Below are 18,458 nucleotides of genomic sequence, written 5' to 3'. Positions count from 1 at the left end.
TCATTCCGGGCCGCCGAGTGGCTCATGGGAACGTGACAGGCCCCATGGCAGAGATTGAGGACAGAGGGCAGTGGTTCGAATCCCATGCGGACCATATGCTGGGGACAAAAAAAAAAAAAAAAAAAAAAAAAAAATCCCTGGCTCTGAAATTCACTTGCTACGCTTGCTAGAAGCCTACAGGCGAGCCTACAGAATGGGCTCTCTCTGCCTTTTTTTTTTTTTTTACCCCTGTCTCAAAATCTCTTCCATCAATCAATATTGGTTGTTATGGTTGCTATGGACGCCAAACACACCATGCATTGTCGCTTTCTCAATCTCTTCTTCATGTCCGAACAAACGCTCAATTTTGCCTTCATTAACACAAATTATACATCAAAATGTAGGTATTTTTCTTGCCTTTAACAAAATGGCACTGTCATTATTGTAGGAGTTGCCGTTTTCTCGCAAATGGCCTCGAAGCAACACAGTTAAAAAACGTCCACATTCAAAGTCTATGGAGACTTGAGTGAAAATGACAGCTGAAATTCTGTAACAGAGGCGTTTTCAACTCCTCATATCTCCTAGATGTATTTTTCTTTAGAGACCTGAAAACCGCCTTGATTTTTTTTTCCCTTTTTTATTAAAGCCTGCTGATTGTTACAGTGAAAGAATGATGTCGACAGTCCGTGTACTTTTGGAGTTACAGAACATTTTGTAAGACGAAGAAACGGCAGTTTTCACCTCTCAGTTGTGGTAAACGCTTGAAATATATTATAGGGCAGGCCGCGGCGTAGAGAACGCGCTTTGGGAGCGAGAGACCCAGGTTGAAATCTAGCCAGTGGCAGTATCTAATATCGTTCCCTAATTCACTTTATAATTACAAATTCTCAACACTTGAACATTCCCACGTGTGTTCTGATCAAAACAGTGCAAGAATGAGCTCTTTAGCTTTTGATTTACAACTTATCCACATTTCTTTGCGGACACTCCTGCATGTCACAAATACATTGCACAAAGCGCATCTGTGGCTGTGTACCATTCGTGGTGCGTTGGCTCCCTCTACTGGTACGCGCCTCATTCAAATGTCGCCACACATTTAAAATTGCAGGGTGTCTTTACACTGTCATAGCTCCTAGATAGATTTCTTCAGAGCTGAAAATCGCTGTGATTATTCACCATAGCCTGCTTTGTCTTACAGTGAAAGAACGATGTCAACGTATAGCATCGTTGGTTACTTTAATTATGTTTGTTTTTTTAAATCAAATCCTACAAAACAGGACCATTGTGACACAAAACCTCTCACACACTAACACAAACTCTTTATACAGATACAGAGCTTTACATGTATAAATAAGGCAGACAAAAATGCATAAAACACAAGCTATCCACAGACTGTCGGTGGACGCCATGTCACTTTATTTTGTTTTTATCTTGTTTCTTTTTGGTGTAGCCTCATTAAACAAAATGTTTATAAAAATGACCACTTTTATTATGAATTATTAGGAAATTAATAATTCATTATTAATTATTTATTATGAACACACCTGCCACCCTCAAGTAGAGGTGGCAGAGAGGAGGCACTTGGAGTTTCGGTCGAGAAAGTGTCCGTGTGACTGAGTCCTGTCCCAGCTCTGCTTCAAGGTCTGTCGGTCCAGCTTGTTGAGGGTCTGAGAGCAAAGACGGATATCCTGGACCAGCTCTGACAAACTGTCCAGGTCTTGACTCTCCCAGGGGCCAGAGACCTGACAACCTGCAGGTTAAGCAACAAAGAATCATTTTATTTCATATCCATAATTTCCATTTTCCCCCCTATAAATATTTGACATCCAAATGTAGCCTGTTAGCTAGCATTCAGCAATGTTTTCTGCTCCATAAAATGGAAAATTAATTCACAGCTAATCTTTTTTTTAAATCTTTAAACCACACTTCTATATTGTAATGTCTGTGTGTGTAATCATCATGTAACACCTCTGTGCATACATACTAAATGTTCAAACTTAGAAATGCGTCAAAAGGAAACGCACTGATAGCAAGAAAGAAACTGTTGCCAAGTACAACTTTGCACAGGTGATAAAAACATCAAAGAAATCCAAATTGTGAATTAGTGTGAAACGGTGAATCTAAGAATAGCTTTAGAAAAAAAAAGGAACTCCATGGAGTATCTCCAAGTTCAGACATACCTTCGAGGTTTAGAAGTGTCAGTGGTCGACGGGCCTCTCTGACAGACGCCAGGATGTTGTGAAGTCCCACTGATGTAACAGACGGATTTCCTGACAGATTCAGACTCACCAGTGTGGGACACGACGAGAGGCACCTGTGAAATAATAAGAAAAAGTCCAACAGGCCAGTAAAGAGTGACAATTTAAACAAAGGCAAAGCCCCACTAACATGAGTAATAACTGAGCCGTAGAAATGACGCCCTCACACACACACACACACACACCTCGCCAAGGTAGCTACACTGCTGTCTGTCAGCCCATTTGCAGCCAGGCTGAGGTGGGTCAGAGAGCACTCGTCCTGCAAAAACACAAAAGTCTTAACCTGATTGCACAATTATATCTTTCGACAATAAATGACATTGCATGATTTTTGCGTGCACACCTGTGACAGGACTTTGGCGAGGTGTTCCAGTGCCGGGTAATCAGCAGGCCCTCTGCAGACAGCTGACAGGTCCACGTGTGTGAGGCAGTGGAGGGGCAGAGTCTTTAACACCAGCTCAAAGCCGGTGGAGCCCAGGGGATTGAGGGACAGGCACACTGCTTTCAAATGGCCTGTGCCTGAACGTTCAGAAGATGTAAAGTTAGTTGCAGTTTTGCTTATGGATGGGAGTTCAGTGAAGCTTAAGGCTTCAGTCAGCTGCTTGTTAGAGAGTCACCTGTGAGCGCGCTGGCTAGCAGCAGTCGATGCTGCTGAAGGAAATGAGCAGTGAGACCTGCAGAGACCGCTTGGCTAGCACAGGGCAGCAGGACAGCAGACAGGACAGAGACTCAGACACGCCGTCCCCCAGTGGGTTCATACTGAGGTCCAGCTCCTCCAGGCACTTTGAGTGGAAACGAGCAGAAAAAGCAAATGATCACGAGAGCCAATTCTCTCTGACAGATATCATTGATATGAATCAGGTTAGCTTGTTATTAAGATCTAAGGTAGTTATTAAGACCAGAGGTACTTAAATACAGGTTAGATGGTAAACCTGGAGCTGCCACTATTGGCTAGCTGAGGCCCTTACCGGGAATGCAGGTGCACTCTGTCCCTTTAAAGCATTTACAGCCTTCTCCAGGCCGTCCCCTGTAATGCAGTTGGCAGAAATGTCCAGCAGCTGCAGACGAGGCATGGTGAGCGTTGTGGCAATCAGCTCAGGGAGAAGGTCGTCAGACATACGGTTTCCAGAAATTCGCAGCTCCGTGAGGCTGGCCTGAAGTTTTAGGGCACGGAGGAGCGGGCTGAGGGAAGAGGCGGCCAAACCGAGACATTTGGAGTCCTGACACGGAGGAACCCCGGTCCCGAACCTCACATAGCCGGGAGACACGCTTGTTCTCATCTACAGGTAGAAAGAGATGGTACTTCATAACAGAATACAAGAATGCACATGTGTCCGTTTTATAATGCATTTCCTCTGTGTTGCTCACCCACTGCTAGACTTTGACAGGCCTTCTTGTATCGCTCAGGGAGAGGAGGGAGATCCCCACGAGCAAACGTCAGCCAGAACCCACAACACAAACCCATCAGTTATCCTGCACTGGTGCGGGAAAGTGAAGCCAAGGATTCAATCCCAAAAACTGTGATTCCTTCAGTGTCTTCTGGAAGCTGGCTCCAAAAGCAAGTCAGCATCCAGTCTGGTAATAGAAATGGTTCTAATCTTTACAGTTTCTCAGATTGTAGTTTCTCAGGCAGCTTGTTAACATAATCAGCCCTTCACCTTCTTACCAGAATCATACAGTCTAAAACCTGCACGCCTCATCTGGGTAAGAAAGATGAAGTCATTGTGGAAGGACCTAGAACCTCCATTCCTTCTATCAGTGATTTAATGAAAAGACCTCTGTGTCTATGAGAAAGTCTATTTTATGAATTTGGGCCATACTTTGCCTAAGAAAAGGAGTATGCTCACTGGCTGACATGCAAGCTGTTTCACAGTCATAGCCGTCCTCTTGTCACTGTGGGTTGTTTTGTTTTTTTTAAATCCAAGATAGCAACGGTGACAACATTTGTCTTAAACACTCGTGATCAGACTTCATCAACCAATCATGGTAGTCTTCAGCATCTTTTAAATTGTCTGTGGTCCAAGTATGGTCACTTCTGGCTCTCCTCAGTGTCACCTCACCTCTTCATTTGTGTGCAGGACGGCCAGTAGCTGGTCCTGCGGGGAGAGCAGAGCGCCTTCTTTCTGCAGAGAGAGACGAGGCAGGAGGCCACATTTCTGGTAGTAACGCTGAGCTGCCTGCTCACACAGCCACGACACAGAGCAGGAGTTGGCCTCACTGGGATGCAGAGCAATGACCGGTGATTAAACAGAAATTAAAAACAACAACAACAACAACAACAACAAAAAAACACTATACCAATCAGATTGGGATTTATTTTTATGTACTGCTCAAACTTAAAACTTTTCACCGACCTTTGTGGAACTGGGATCAGGAAGACGTCTTCCTGAACCCGGACCCTCATTCTGATTGGTGGAGGAAGTGACGTGGGCATAGGAGCAACCAAAGTTTGAGTTGGAGGCTAGAGTAAACAAAATAAAACATTCAAGCACTGTTAAAACATCTGTATTTAATGTCATCAACTCTTTGTAGAAAGACAAAGCAGAGTCTGTGGAGGGATCAGAAAGTCTAAACATCAGGAAAGTAAAAGTTTGTCAGGTGATGCTACAAAACACCAAGGTATAACTATATATAAGATCCGAAATGGGCGATGTCATCTTTTACTCCTGGACAAAGCCCACGGCATCCAGGCTGCAGAAATATGTAAAAACAGCTCGCCCGTTTTGATCAGCTCGCGCTCATTTACTTCCACATTCATCACTGTTCAAAATGAATCAGAAATGAAGACACATCATCTTCAAGTTATATCCCCTAGTGACACTGAATTATAGTTATTCTCTCACTGAGTGTGCATTTCCTGAATAATTCATGTGTAGTCTCACTCTGACTATCACCTTTTCACACTTGGAGTGACTTATTCACAATCACTGTGTTGTGTGTATTTCCTTAGTTAGTGTTACTCCATCCGTAACTAACAAACAGCAAAAGAGCATTCCACTTCTGACCTAAGCATGGATAAGGAGAGGTGGGGGCGGTGTGTCTGATCTCCAATCGTCATCATCTGCATCCCCAAGCTGTTCTTTCTCTGAGAGAGGCCTCTACTGGACAGGGAGGAAACTGCAGATCCTGAAAGAAAAAGGGCACAACAAGCTAGAAAAGTGGGAAAAGCACGAAAAAGAAAAACCAAACAAACCCAGTCTAATCTGCAGGCCGTGTCCGAGTTCAAATACTTGTTTTGAATTCCAGCTGCAGAAGATAAGGCAGTTTCCTCTACTCTTGGCCCAGATGAGTGTGGTAAAAAGCAAACTTACAAATCAGATGTCCTTGCAGAGCCTTAACTCCATCCTGTACATCCGATATGGACTGAAGCTGTCTGGTGAGGCTTGCTATGAACACCAGCTGCCTGATAATGTTGATGACCCACTCTTTCTGTGAGCCAGCACAGCCTGTGTGTGTGGAGGGATGTCGGGAAAAAAACAAAACAAAAAAACAAAAAAACAATTAGCCTGAATTAGGACTAGTTGTCATCATTTTTTTTCACATAGCCACGGTTTTTTCTATGGTCTGTTTTTGGGCCATTAATGTAGTTTGGTAACAGCATTATGCTTAAAAATGTTCATCTTTTACTGTTACCTGTTGTGGATCACAAAGTTTAAAACTACTTAAAAACACACACAAACACAACAAAGTAACTCCACCATGTGTCTATCCGGTCTTTAAGTGATGACGTGATCAATCCTACTTCTGGGCCCAAACTACTCTGCGTTTAATAAGGCTGTTGTGTTTTTAACATGTTTTAATGCTTTGTAACTTGTTCTATTTAATCTCAACAAGCCCCTTACAAAAAGTAAGTGATCACTGTCGGCCTCTCTCAGTTTTTATTACAACTATTCATTTTAAAGCTCAGTTTTTAAAACCTTACCATGTAACTACAGCCCAGGCAATGCAGCAGCACATTAATGACTAACCTGTATGTGGATGGATTATCTCAGTTGTTCTCTTGACTGAAGTTTGGTCCGTTTACAGCATCCTGCCATGCCACTGCATTTTTCCCTAACCATCGGGAAGCTACGGTGGCCCTGAGAGGCCAAACGGACTGCAACTTCAGAAAACACTTGCAAAACATTAACAGTGCAGTGAATCCTGCTTGTTCCGTAATATTCAGGACTGCAAACCGAACAGCATCACTGACTTTCAGCCTGTTGTGTTTGTGGATATATGACTGACTTTAATTATCCACAAAATCATCAGATTCTCTGTAAGATTAAGGTCGACTATCTGGCGTATAAAGTAAAGGCTTTAAAACAAAGTAAATGCTGAAAGTACAAACATCGCTAATGTCACATAACTTTGCCGGCATGTGGCCAACAGTAATGTTCTAATGTTCCTCATTATTAAACATTAGCACATAAATAAGTGACATATTATTCAGAACTTACTTTTGAAAGTTTACTCTTTGGCCACTCCACTTCTTTGAAGTGTCTCCCAGTCCCAGTGCACTTGTTAGCATGTTTTGGTTCGTGCAACTGGTGCGTCCGGTTATTGTCTCCCCAGAAACATTTCTGTTGTATTTTTTTCCTATTTCCGTTGTGTTGTGTGTGCTTTTGCAGCGTTTTTCTTTTTGCAGCATTTTTCTTTTTGCAAGTGTTTTTCTTTTTGCAGCATTTTTCTTTTTGCAAGTGTTTTTCTTTTTGCAGCATTTTTCTTTTTCCAAGTGTTTTCTGAAGTTGCAGTCCGTTTGGCCTCTCAGGGCCACCGTACCTTTGTTTGGCCTGCTAGAATGGTGCCCGGAGGCCACGCCCCCTCCCGTGACATCACGTTCCAAAGCCCTATAGACAATAACACCAAATTTAAAAGAAAGAAGAAGAAAAAAGAATGTTACTGTTACATTTTGTTATGACATCATTATGATGTCATAGTAGTGAATCTATAAGTAGGGGTAAGAATCCCAAACTTTCAGTCAGTTTATTTGCAACACTCAAGATTGCAGCATTCAAAGGTAAACCTGAGAAACATTTTAAAACAGTTGAACCTTTAACACAGTCACTTCATCAACACTCTAACATGTCTCAGAGTAAACACGGCAAAAGTCAACAAGCTTACGCTGGCTTTACTACAATGGACCACCAAAATCCAGAGCCAAATTCTGAAGAAACACATTTCCAGCTTCCACTCAAGAGGAAGCGAGGCCCGCATTATGCTGCACAGAATTGCAGAAGTCCCGACAGCTGCTCTCCACCAAGGAAAAAGAGACGAATCTGTGAAGAAAAAACTGTGTTGAAAAGACGATACAGTCAGATTTCAAAAGGCAGCAAAAACAACTCTGAGAGCTACTCTCCAGAGAGAAAGAGGATGAGAATAGACACTGAGAAAAAAGAAACAGCAGTGACTCCGAGCATCCAAAAAGGTTCTTCTTCAAGGACTATCCAACTCCAAGTTCAGAAAAAGAACAATATGAACTTGAGTGATACCAAAACCTCTCAAAACACACCAAAAGACAACAAGAGTCCAGAACAAGCAGCAGTGACACAGAGCATCCAGAAAAGTTATGCGCCAAGGACTTTCCAACAACTAGTTGAGAAAATGGACGTTACGACCTCGAGTGATACCATAACCTCTGAAAACACTCCAAAATACAACAAGAGGCCAGAACAAGCAGCAGTGACACAGAGCATCCAGAAAAGTTCTTCGTCAAGGACTATCCAACACGTAGTTGAGAAAATGGACGTTACGACCTCGAGTGATACCATAACCTCTGAAAACACTCCAAAATACAACAAGAGGCCAGAACAAGCAGCAGTGACACAGAGCATCCAGAAAAGTTCTTTGTCAAGGAATATCCGACACGTAGTTGAGAAAATTAACGTTACGACCTCGAGTGATACCATAACCTCTGAAAACACTCCAAAATACAACAAGAGGCCAGAACAAGCAGCAGTGACACAGAGCATCCAGAAAAGTTATGCGCCAAGGACTTTCCAACAACTAGTTGAGAAAATGGACGTTACGACCTCGAGTGATACCATAACCTCTGAAAACACTCCAAAATACAACAAGAGGCCAGAACAAGCAGCAGTGACACAGAGCATCCAGAAAAGTTATGCGCCAAGGACTTTCCAACAACTAGTTGAGAAAATGGACAATATGACCTTGAGTGATACCATAACCTCTGAAAACACACTGAAAGACAACAAGAGGCCAGAACAAGCAGCAGTGACACAGAGCATCCAGAAAAGTTCTTCGTCAAGGACTATCCAACAACTAGTTGAGAAAATGGACAATATGACCTTGAGTGATACCAAAACCTCTGAAAACACACTGAAAGACAACAAGAGGCCAGAACAAGCAGCAGTGACACAGAGCATCCGAAAAAGTTTTCCGCCAAAGAATATCCAACACCTAGTTAAAACAATGAACGATATGACCTTGGGTGATACCAAAACATCTGAAAACACACTGAAAGACAACAAGAGGCCAGAACAATCAGTAGTGACACAGAGCATCCAAAAAAGTCCCTGGTCCAGGACTATCCGACTCCCAGGTCAGAAAACAAACGATACGGCCTTGAGCGATACCAACACCTGTGAAAACACACCGAAAAAGAAAGAGAGCCCAGAAGACCAGAGAGAAACAAACGTGTGGATCATTGGGTCCAGTTACATTAGACGAGCCAAGGGTGAAGCAAAAGAGATTTTCGGAGAAAATTTCGGACTTAATACCAAAGTCCAGTGGTTTGGCAAACGAGGAATGCGCTGGGGGGGAGTCCTTCCTTGTTTTTATAAGGAGCTATCCACACAGAGCCCACCTGACATACTGGTAATCCATGCTGGGGGCAATGATTTGGGACTCTTTTCTGCTTATGAACTTTCTTCTGTCATTGAGAAGGAATTGATGCAATTGCACACAGAGTTCCCCTCAATGACAATTGCATATTCATCCATCAATGAGCGTCAAGTGTGGATATATGGAAATCCAGGCGAAATCAATAAGGACAGGAAGACTGTGAATGCCAGCATTAGAAAGGCTGTCGACCGCTTCGATGGAGTGATTATTGAGCATCCGCACATCAGGTTTTTTGACAACTCCATTTTTTTACACAACGGAGTTCGTTTCTCCAAGAAAGGAAATGAACTGTTTCTGACAAGCATCCGCACGGCCATCCAGAAAAGTCTTCAGTCACGTCACTGAAAACTGACTTGAGACATTTCTTTCACAGTCCAGAAAACCATACGTTGTTCATTTTAGGCAATGTGAGCAACATATAGCTAACGTGTGCTCTCTTTTTTCTTTTCCTCTGCCTCTCACCCCCCAACCAGTCATGACAGATGGCTGCCCCTTTCTTAGCCTGGTTCTGTCAAAGGTTTCTCCCTTTTTATAAGGGAGTTTTTCCTTTCCACCGTTGCCCAGCGCTTGCTATTAAAGGAGATCATTCGATTGTTGGGGTTGATAGTTTAGAATCTAAACTAAACTAATAAACATAAAACATCAGGTGAGGGGTTCACATAGCATGGAGCACTACAAAAATTACAAATAAAAACATGTAATTGGTGGCAAATCAAAAATAAAATAAAAAAAATTGAAAAATATCTCTTACTGCTCTGTTTATTTCCTTAAATGAACACTTGTACTTTTTGTCATAGAAGAATAAGAATATTAATATAAATATGAACACCAAGGCGTTCCCAGGCCAGCCGAGAGATATAATCTCTCCAGCCTGTCTTGGGTCTGCCCCGGGGCCAAATGCCTGGTGGCACCCTTGCCTCCATGGGCACCTTAACTCATCACTTTTGGCGCAGAGAATGTATTTTATGAACTAATATTAGTAGGCTGAAGCCTTTTATTTGAGCTGTGATTGTTTTTGTTATTAAGATACATATTAATATGTTTTTTTAAGGATCAAGATGTGGGTTTGTTTTTCCAGCTTTGTTAACAGTTGTTTTTTCAGAGATCAGATGTCCTCACAGGACAACATATACAAAAATATGATTTTACAGAATATGATGCATTGGTGTGGATTAAACAGTGTAATAGTTTTGATATTTACCTTAAAGAGCAGTAACCTTAATCAATATTGCACAGATAGAGAAAATCAGCAAAGTTATTGGCTTTAGTTTTGATATTTTGCCAGTAAAACAGTTTTATGTCTCCTGAGGTCTTTTCATTGTTTTATTGTTTCTTTTGCTAAAGAAAAATATCCCTGCCATTCCTCATTGTTAGCTAATCATGAATCCATCACTGGATCACACCCAATTGCTAGCACAATAATCATGTTTAAGGTTGTGAGCTGATGTCTGATTTGTGTTTTCGTTAAATTAAGGCATCATCTGCACAAATGAACCACTTCATCAGAAAACAGAAAACTAAGTGTCTGTCATGGTCCTGAGTCTGTGTTGCCTTATGCTTTTGTTCATTCCGAGTATGTATTCTGCTGTGATTTTGCCATTTGTTAGGTTTCTGTTCTTTACCTGCCTGCTCCCACTTCTGTGTTCCCTCTGTCTGTCCTCGGTGTTATTGTGTCTACTTATGAGTCCGCCTGTCAAGTTCAGTGCCCTGTCTGGTTCTCTGTCCTGTTTTATTCTGAAAGTTCATGTTTCATGTCAGTGTGTTCAGTTTTACCACTCCCCTGTCTCGTTAGCCTAATTTCTCCCAGCTGTGTCTCCCTCCCTCCTCCTCAATCACCATGCTAACCAGGTCTTCATCTATTGGAGATTGTTCTCCTGAGGAAAGACAATAAAGACAAAGCACAAATATAAATATCACACACGGAACGTATTACAGTTGTATAATATTGTTATATCATTTAGTAACATTACTGCATCCTATATTATCATTGCATTTGATGGCTCACCTGGTCTTGCTCCACAATTGGTGTTCCCCTTATTCTCATGCAAAGCTCTGTAGTGCCTAAGCATGGATGAGGTGTTGTTGTTATATCCCAGCTCCCTGGCACATAGCAAACACTTCACCTTGTACAAAAGTAAAGCCGCTTAACATAAATTGCATTGCACCATCATTATTATGAAAATACATCTTCTGTAGAAATTTACATACCTTGTTGGGAGGAATAAAATCAAAATGTTCCCACACAGGGGAGGACATCCTCCTCTTCTTAGCTGGCTCCATTCTCTCCTGACTTTCTCTCCTCACTCTCATAAACCTCCAAACTGTCTCCAAACTCTCACTAACCGCAACTCTCCATCAAACACCTACATTTTGAATGAAGTCTGAGGGGTTTATATTGCTGTCATATCTCGCGACAAAGTTCGAACCACTTCATGAACCAGTCACGTGGTACAGCCGGGCAGCGAGGCTTCGGACGTCATCATTTTCAGCTCTTCCCATAAATGAAGCAAGCCTCGATACGCGCATCGCGGAAACGCCCCCTCAATTACTCGACACAAGCTTCGAAGCCTCGATACAGAACGTCACATCACTAGTGTTTGGTTTAAGTTGAGTTCTTTAGGTTTCCCCAGTTTAGGTTTGTTTGCTCCCCGCTCTGCTCCTCCTGTTTTTGTCACCTTATCACCTCTGTAAATAAACATTCACTCGCACCCCAGCCAGTGCCTGCATTTTGGATCCTTTTCTCAATTCACCACACGACTGCTGCGCAGCCGTGAAAGTGTCTGATGCTAAAATACCACATATGTTCCCTCCTATAACAAAAATTAAAAACTAAGGATTGTTTACAGTATGATATTTTTTATCAGATATGTTCCCATTAGTTTGTGTAGGAATTATTAAACTGCATAGTGACAACCAAAAAACTGGTTCACTCACACCTTAGACCGATGTTGGACAACATGCCTTCCTCTAATGTTAAGTCAGTCTTTGCATTTTTTCCAGGTAACTCCCACAGGCATGACATGATGATTAAAGCTTGGATGTGTAATCTGTCGTGTGTATTATGTGCTCTCCAGCAAGATAAATTCATGTTTTTTATATAGTTTAACAAAACTGTTTGCAACATAGGGTACAGAGGCCTGTTGATTCAAACAGGTTTGTTTAGATGCACCTTTTTTGAGTGCATGTTTTGTATGATAAGTTTTAATCTAAATAAACACTTTAATTAGTAGCTTTAAATAACAGTCATCATACCCTGCAGAATTAGAGACGGAGCAGCCGGGCTATGTAAAAAGCATCCAAAATGCCGAAAAAGATAAAAAGATTGCATACCTGGAAAGTAAGGTCGCTGACCTGGAACAATACTCCAGGATAAACGACGTCATCATCACTGGGCTCCATATTAAACCCCGGTCATACGCTCAGGCGGTGACCGCTGACAGCAACGAGGAACCTGGAGAGCTTGACATTAGCTCCACGGAACAACAGGTGGCTGCTTTCCTGCGGTCCAAAGGGATTGCCCTGGACTGTAACTCTGTCGAAGCATGCCACCCTCTTCCCAGGAGGAACGGCAACATACCGGCTATTATATTAAGGTTTGTAAATCGAAAGCACAAGATTACGCTGCTGAAACAAGGAAGAAAATTAAAAGGATCTAATGTCTTTATCAATGAACATCTAACCAAACACAACGCTGAAATAGCCAAAAAAGCGCGACACCTTAAGAAGCTGGGAAAAATCCAAGGCACTTGGACGACGAACTGCAAAATATTCATTAAACTAAACGGATCACCAGAGGAAGCCAAAGTTCTGACCATTAAAAATATGGCGGATCTCGAAAAATATCAGTGAGCAACACGATCTGGACGGCAAACAAGGTAACAGACAACCACACACTCACTTATGACACACACTGGAAGGAAGAACTCAGATACATCTGGAAGAATCAGCTGCATCAGTCAGACAGTTGCAGAATATGATCAATTGGAACTGAAAACATTTAACTATATGGATCACAATACACACGACTTGGAATATGAAATAGATCCAGACAACAACTTTTTCTCATCTAACAATAACAATTGCTGCTACTATACAAATAAAGACTACAATCAGAGGATTAAAACTGAGAATAAATTATCAATTATCCACTTTAACTGTAGAAGTCTCTATGCTAATTTTAGTCATATCAAAGAATATCTTAACCAGTTTTCACATCCATTTAGTGTCATTGCCTTATCAGAAACTTGGATCAATATGGAAAAAGGAACAGACTTTGAACTGGAGGGTTATGAATTCACATTTATAACTAGGCGAAACAAAGGAGGAGGAGGAGTGGCCTTGTATGTGGACAAATCCTTGAAATTTAATGTGGTGGAAAAGATGACGATGGTGATTGATAATGTACTAGAATGTATTACAGTTGAAATTTGTAAAGAAAAAAGTAAAAATGTAATCATTAGCTGTATATACAGAGCTCCAGGTAGTAGTATTGATACATTTAAAGACTGGATAGAAGAAACATTTATTGAAATAGCTCGCAAAAAAGTTTTCATTTGTGGAGACTTCAATATTGATTTGCTAAACCCAAATAAACATAAAACCACTGAGGAATTTATAAACACAATGCACTGTATGAATCTATTCCCTAAAATTACTAGACCTACCAGGATTACATCACATTGTGCAACTCTCATAGACAACATTTTTGCAAATGACATTGAAAATAAGACTGTAAGTGGACTCCTGATTAACGACATAAGTGACCATCTTCCAATTTTTACAATCTATGATAGGAATTACAAGATCAATAAAATGGACAGTAAAAAAGAGTACAGACGAGTAAGAACAGAAGAAAGAATGAATGCATTTAAAAAAGATTTATTGAAGGAAAACTGGGGTGAAGTATATCAGGAACAGGACGTTAATAGTGCTTATAATAAATTCCTTAGAATATTTACATTACTGTACAATACCAACTGTCCAATAAAGCAATATAGTAGGAAACAGAAATATATGGACTGTCCATGGATAACAAAAGGTCTGCAAAATGCATGTATAAAGAAAAATGCTCTATACAGAGAGTTCTTAAGAACGAGAACTAAAGATGCTGAAATCAGATACAAAAGATATAAAAATAGGTTAACTAATATACTTAGATTTAGTAAAAAGGAATACTATAAGAAGCAATTAGATATAAATAGAAATAATAATAAAAGATTATGGGAAATCCTGAACAGTGTTATAAAATGTGGGACTGGACAAAAGAACTATCCCAAGTATTTCATTTGTAATGACCATGAAGAATACAATATGGATGTTGTGGCAAATAGTCTCAATGAATTCTTTGTAACTGCTGGACCAAATTTAGCAAGAACAATCACTCATCCTGGGAAAGCACAGGAAAAACCCGTTACACTGATTGACAGAAATCCATATTCTATGTTTCTCACAGCCGTTGATGAAAATGAAGTTCTTGAAATTGTCAAAAAATGTAAAAATCACAAATCTTTGGATTGTAATGATATTGATATGATAGTGGTTAAAAGAGTCATTGAGGCTATTATAAAACCATTTACATACATCTGTAATTTATCATTTCAAACTGGTCGATTTCCAGACAGAATGAAAATAGCAAAAGTTATACCTCTATACAAATCTGGAAACAAACACCATTTCACAAACTACAGGCCTGTCTCTTTACTACCTCAATTCTCAAAAGTTCTTGAAAAACTGTTTAAAAACAGACTGGAAAAATTTATAGATAAACATAAACTACTCACTGAGAGTCAGTACGGATTCAGATCAAGCAGATCAACATCATCGGCACTATTAGATTCAATAGAATACATCACAAATTCCATAGACAAAAAGCAATATGTGGCTGGGTTATTCATAGACTTGACAAAGGCATTTGACACTATAGATCATGATATATTAATAAGAAAACTGGAACGTTATGGTGTCAGAGGGGTAGTTTTAGATTGGGTCCGGAGTTATTTAAGTGACAGAAAGCAGTTTGTGAAAATAAATGGTGGTTGCTCCTTATGTATGGACATTGCTTGTGGTGTACCCCAAGGGTCAGTTTTGGGTCCAAAATTCTTCAACTTGTACATTAACGACATCTGTAAAGTGTCCAAAGTATTAAAAATGGTTCTCTTTGCTGACGATACCAACATTTTTTGCTCTGGTGATGATCTGCAGAATTTATTGGAGGATATGACTAATGAAATAAGTAAAGTGAAGTTCTGGCTTGATAAAAACAAATTATCATTAAATTTGAATAAATCTAAACTTATGTTATTTGGAAATAGTAGTTTAAATACAAATGCAAAGATTCAAATAAATGGTGTTGATATTGAAAGAGTCAGTGAAAATAAATTTCTGGGGGTAATAATAGATGAAAAACTTAACTGGAGAGCTCACGTAAGATATATTCATTCCAAAGTATCACGAAGCATTGCAGTACTAAACAAGGCAAAACAGGTATTCGACAGAACATCACTTCATATTCTCTACTGTTCACTGGTTTCACCATACTTAAGCTATTGTGCAGAGGTCTGGGGCAATAACTATAAAACCACATTACATTCACTTTTTACTCTTCAAAAGAAAGCAATTCGAATCATCCACAATGCAGGTTATAGGGAACATACAAACTCACTATTTTTGCAGTCTGAAATATTGAAAATTGACGATATAGTGAAATTCCAAACAGCACAAATTCTATTCAAAGCAAAAAATAAAGAACTGCCAGGTAATATTCAGAGTATGTTTTTTTTGAAAGAAGGAAGTTATAATTTAAGGGGTTTTTGTAACTTCAAAACAATGAAGGTACGTACTACAAGAAAAGGCTTTTGTGTTTCTGTTCAAGGAGTGAAACTATGGAACAAACTGAATATGGAATTAAAGCAATGTCCAAACATAAAACTGTTCAAAAAGAGTTATAAAAATATGATCTTCTCGATCTATAAAGAAAAGGAAAATATTTAAATTAAGTGAATGTCTCTATTTAAAAACAAACAAACAAAAAATTCATGATGTGATATTATAGTATATCAGAAATCTGTTCACTATTTTTATTACAAATTATATCAGTAAGGAAGCTGACTAAATATTCACTGATAATTTATGGGACAGGGGTGGGATTAAATAAGTGTATACTTCTTCCCACTCCCTTTCAACATGTAAATTAATCAGAATGTTTTTTTGTATGTAATTTGTATAGTATATTTTTTTTCTCTCATTTCTTTTCTAAATGTACTTGTATATTGTTCACATGTTGAAATAAATTACCAATCAATCAATCAATCAATCAATAAGGGGGCGTGTTCGCAGTCATGTCCAGAGACACTCCACCACGAGTTACTACTGAGCAGACTCTGGCTCCAAAAGTGGAACATGGCAGCGCCCACAAGCGGGATATTTTGGCTTCATTTTCGCAGAATGGGAGGAAGTGCTGTCAGCATCCAGTCTGGTAATAGAAATGGTTCTAATCTTTACAGTTTCTCAGATTGTAGTTTCTCAGGCAGCTTGTTAACATAATCAGCCCTTCACCTTCTTACCAGAATCATACAGTCTAAAACCTGCACGCCTCATCTGGGTAAGAAAGATGAAGTCATTGTGGAAGGACCTAGAACCTCCATTCCTTCTATCAGTGATTTAATGAAAAGACCTCTGTGTCTATGAGAAAGTCTATTTTATGAATTTGGGCCATACTTTGCCTAAGAAAAGGAGTATGCTCACTGGCTGACATGCAAGCTGTTTCACAGTCATAGCCGTCCTCTTGTCACTGTGGGTTGTTTTTTTTTTTTTAAATCCAAGATAGCAACGGTGACAACATTTGTCTTAAACACTCGTGATCAGACTTCATCAACCAATCATGGTAGTCTTCAGCATCTTTTAAATTGTCTGTGGTCCAAGTATGGTCACTTCTGGCTCTCCTCAGTGTCACCTCACCTCTTCATTTGTGTGCAGGACGGCCAGTAGCTGGTCCTGCGGGGAGAGCAGAGCGCCTTCTTTCTGCAGAGAGAGACGAGGCAGGAGGCCACATTTCTGGTAGTAACGCTGAGCTGCCTGCTCACACAGCCACGACACAGAGCAGGAGTTGGCCTCACTGGGATGCAGAGCAATGACCGGCGATTAAACAGAAATTAAAAACAAAACAACAACAACAACAAAAAAACACTATACCAATCAGATTGGGATTTATTTTTATGTACTGCTCAAACTTAAAACTTTTCACCGACCTTTGTGGAACTGGGATCAGGAAGACGTCTTCCTGAACCCGGACCCTCATTCTGATTGGTGGAGGAAGTGACGTGGGCATAGGAGCAACCAAAGTTTGAGTTGGAGGCTAGAGTAAACAAAATAAAACATTCAAGCACTGTTAAAACATCTGTATTTAATGTCGTCAACTCTTTGTAGAAAGACAAAGCAGAGTCTGTGGAGGGATCAGAAAGTCTAAACATCAGGAAAGTAAAAGTTTGTCAGGTGATGCTACAAAACACCAAGGTATAACTATATATAAGATCCGAAATGGGCGATGTCATCTTTTACTCCTGGACAAAGCCCACGGCATCCAGGCTGCAGAAATATGTAAAAACAGCTCGCCCGTTTTGATCAGCTCGCGCTCATTTACTTCCACATTCATCACTGTTCAAAATGAATCAGAAATGAAGACACATCATCTTCAAGTTATATCCCCTAGTGACACTGAATTATAGTTATTCTCTCACTGAGTGTGCATTTCCTGAATAATTCATGTGTAGTCTCACTCTGACTATCACCTTTTCACACTTGGAGTGACTTATTCACAATCACTGTGTTGTGTGTATTTCCTTAGTTAGTGTTACTCCATCCGTAACTAACAAACAGCAAAAGAGCATTCCACTTCTGACCTAAGCATGGATAAGGAGAGGTGGGGGCGGTGTGTCTGATCTCCAATCGTCATCATCTGCATCCCCAAGCTGTTCTTTCTCTGAGAGAGGCCTCTACTGGACAGGGAGGAAACTGCAGATCCTGAAAGAAAAAGGGCACAACAAGCTAGAAAAGTGGGAAAAGCACGAAAAAGAAAAACCAAACAAACCCAGTCTAATCTGCAGGCCGTGTCCGAGTTCAAATACTTGTTTTGAATTCCAGCTGCAGAAGATAAGGCAGTTTCCTCTACTCTTGGCCCAGATGAGTGTGGTAAAAAGCAAACTTACAAATCAGATGTCCTTGCAGAGCCTTAACTCCATCCTGTACATCCGATATGGACTGAAGCTGTCTGGTGAGGCTTGCTATGAACACCAGCTGCCTGATAATGTTGATGACCCACTCTTTCTGTGAGCCAGCACAGCCTGTGTGTGTGGAGGGATGTCGGAAAAAAACAAAACAAAA

At 40.4% G+C, this 18,458-nt stretch overlaps 2 protein-coding genes and 1 pseudogene across 2 annotated transcripts; 1 reads left to right on the top strand and 2 right to left on the bottom strand.

The window, feature by feature from the left end:
* Window positions 1-1,198: 1,198 nt before the first annotated feature.
* On the bottom strand, window positions 1,199-4,671 carry LOC146550414 (tonsoku-like protein; annotated as a pseudogene).
* Window positions 4,672-4,807: 136 nt separating this feature from the next.
* Window positions 4,808-18,429, bottom strand: LOC146550412 (tonsoku-like protein). The gene is made up of 3 exons (XM_085259542.1): window positions 17,327-18,429; window positions 17,037-17,193; window positions 4,808-7,066 (listed from the first exon to the last, which is right to left on the bottom strand). The coding sequence occupies exons 1-3, from the start codon at window positions 17,404-17,406 to the stop codon at window positions 7,052-7,054; spliced, it is 252 nt and encodes an 83-aa protein (XP_085115668.1). The 5' UTR covers window positions 17,407-18,429; the 3' UTR covers window positions 4,808-7,051.
* On the top strand, window positions 7,185-9,814 carry LOC146550413 (uncharacterized). The gene has a single exon (XM_085259540.1). It carries the CDS (start codon window positions 7,302-7,304, stop codon window positions 9,423-9,425), a length of 2,124 nt encoding a protein of 707 aa, XP_085115666.1. The 5' UTR covers window positions 7,185-7,301; the 3' UTR covers window positions 9,426-9,814.
* Window positions 18,430-18,458: the final 29 nt, after the last annotated feature.

This window comes from Mchenga conophoros, linkage group LG20 (assembly GCF_057382185.1).
Source record: "Mchenga conophoros isolate Kocher_MC1m ecotype Shallow Benthic linkage group LG20, M_conophoros_male_GT1.1, whole genome shotgun sequence".
In the NCBI taxonomy this organism is placed as follows: domain Eukaryota; kingdom Metazoa; phylum Chordata; class Actinopteri; order Cichliformes; family Cichlidae; genus Mchenga; species Mchenga conophoros.
This window is presented reverse-complemented; position numbering and strand designations above follow the sequence as displayed.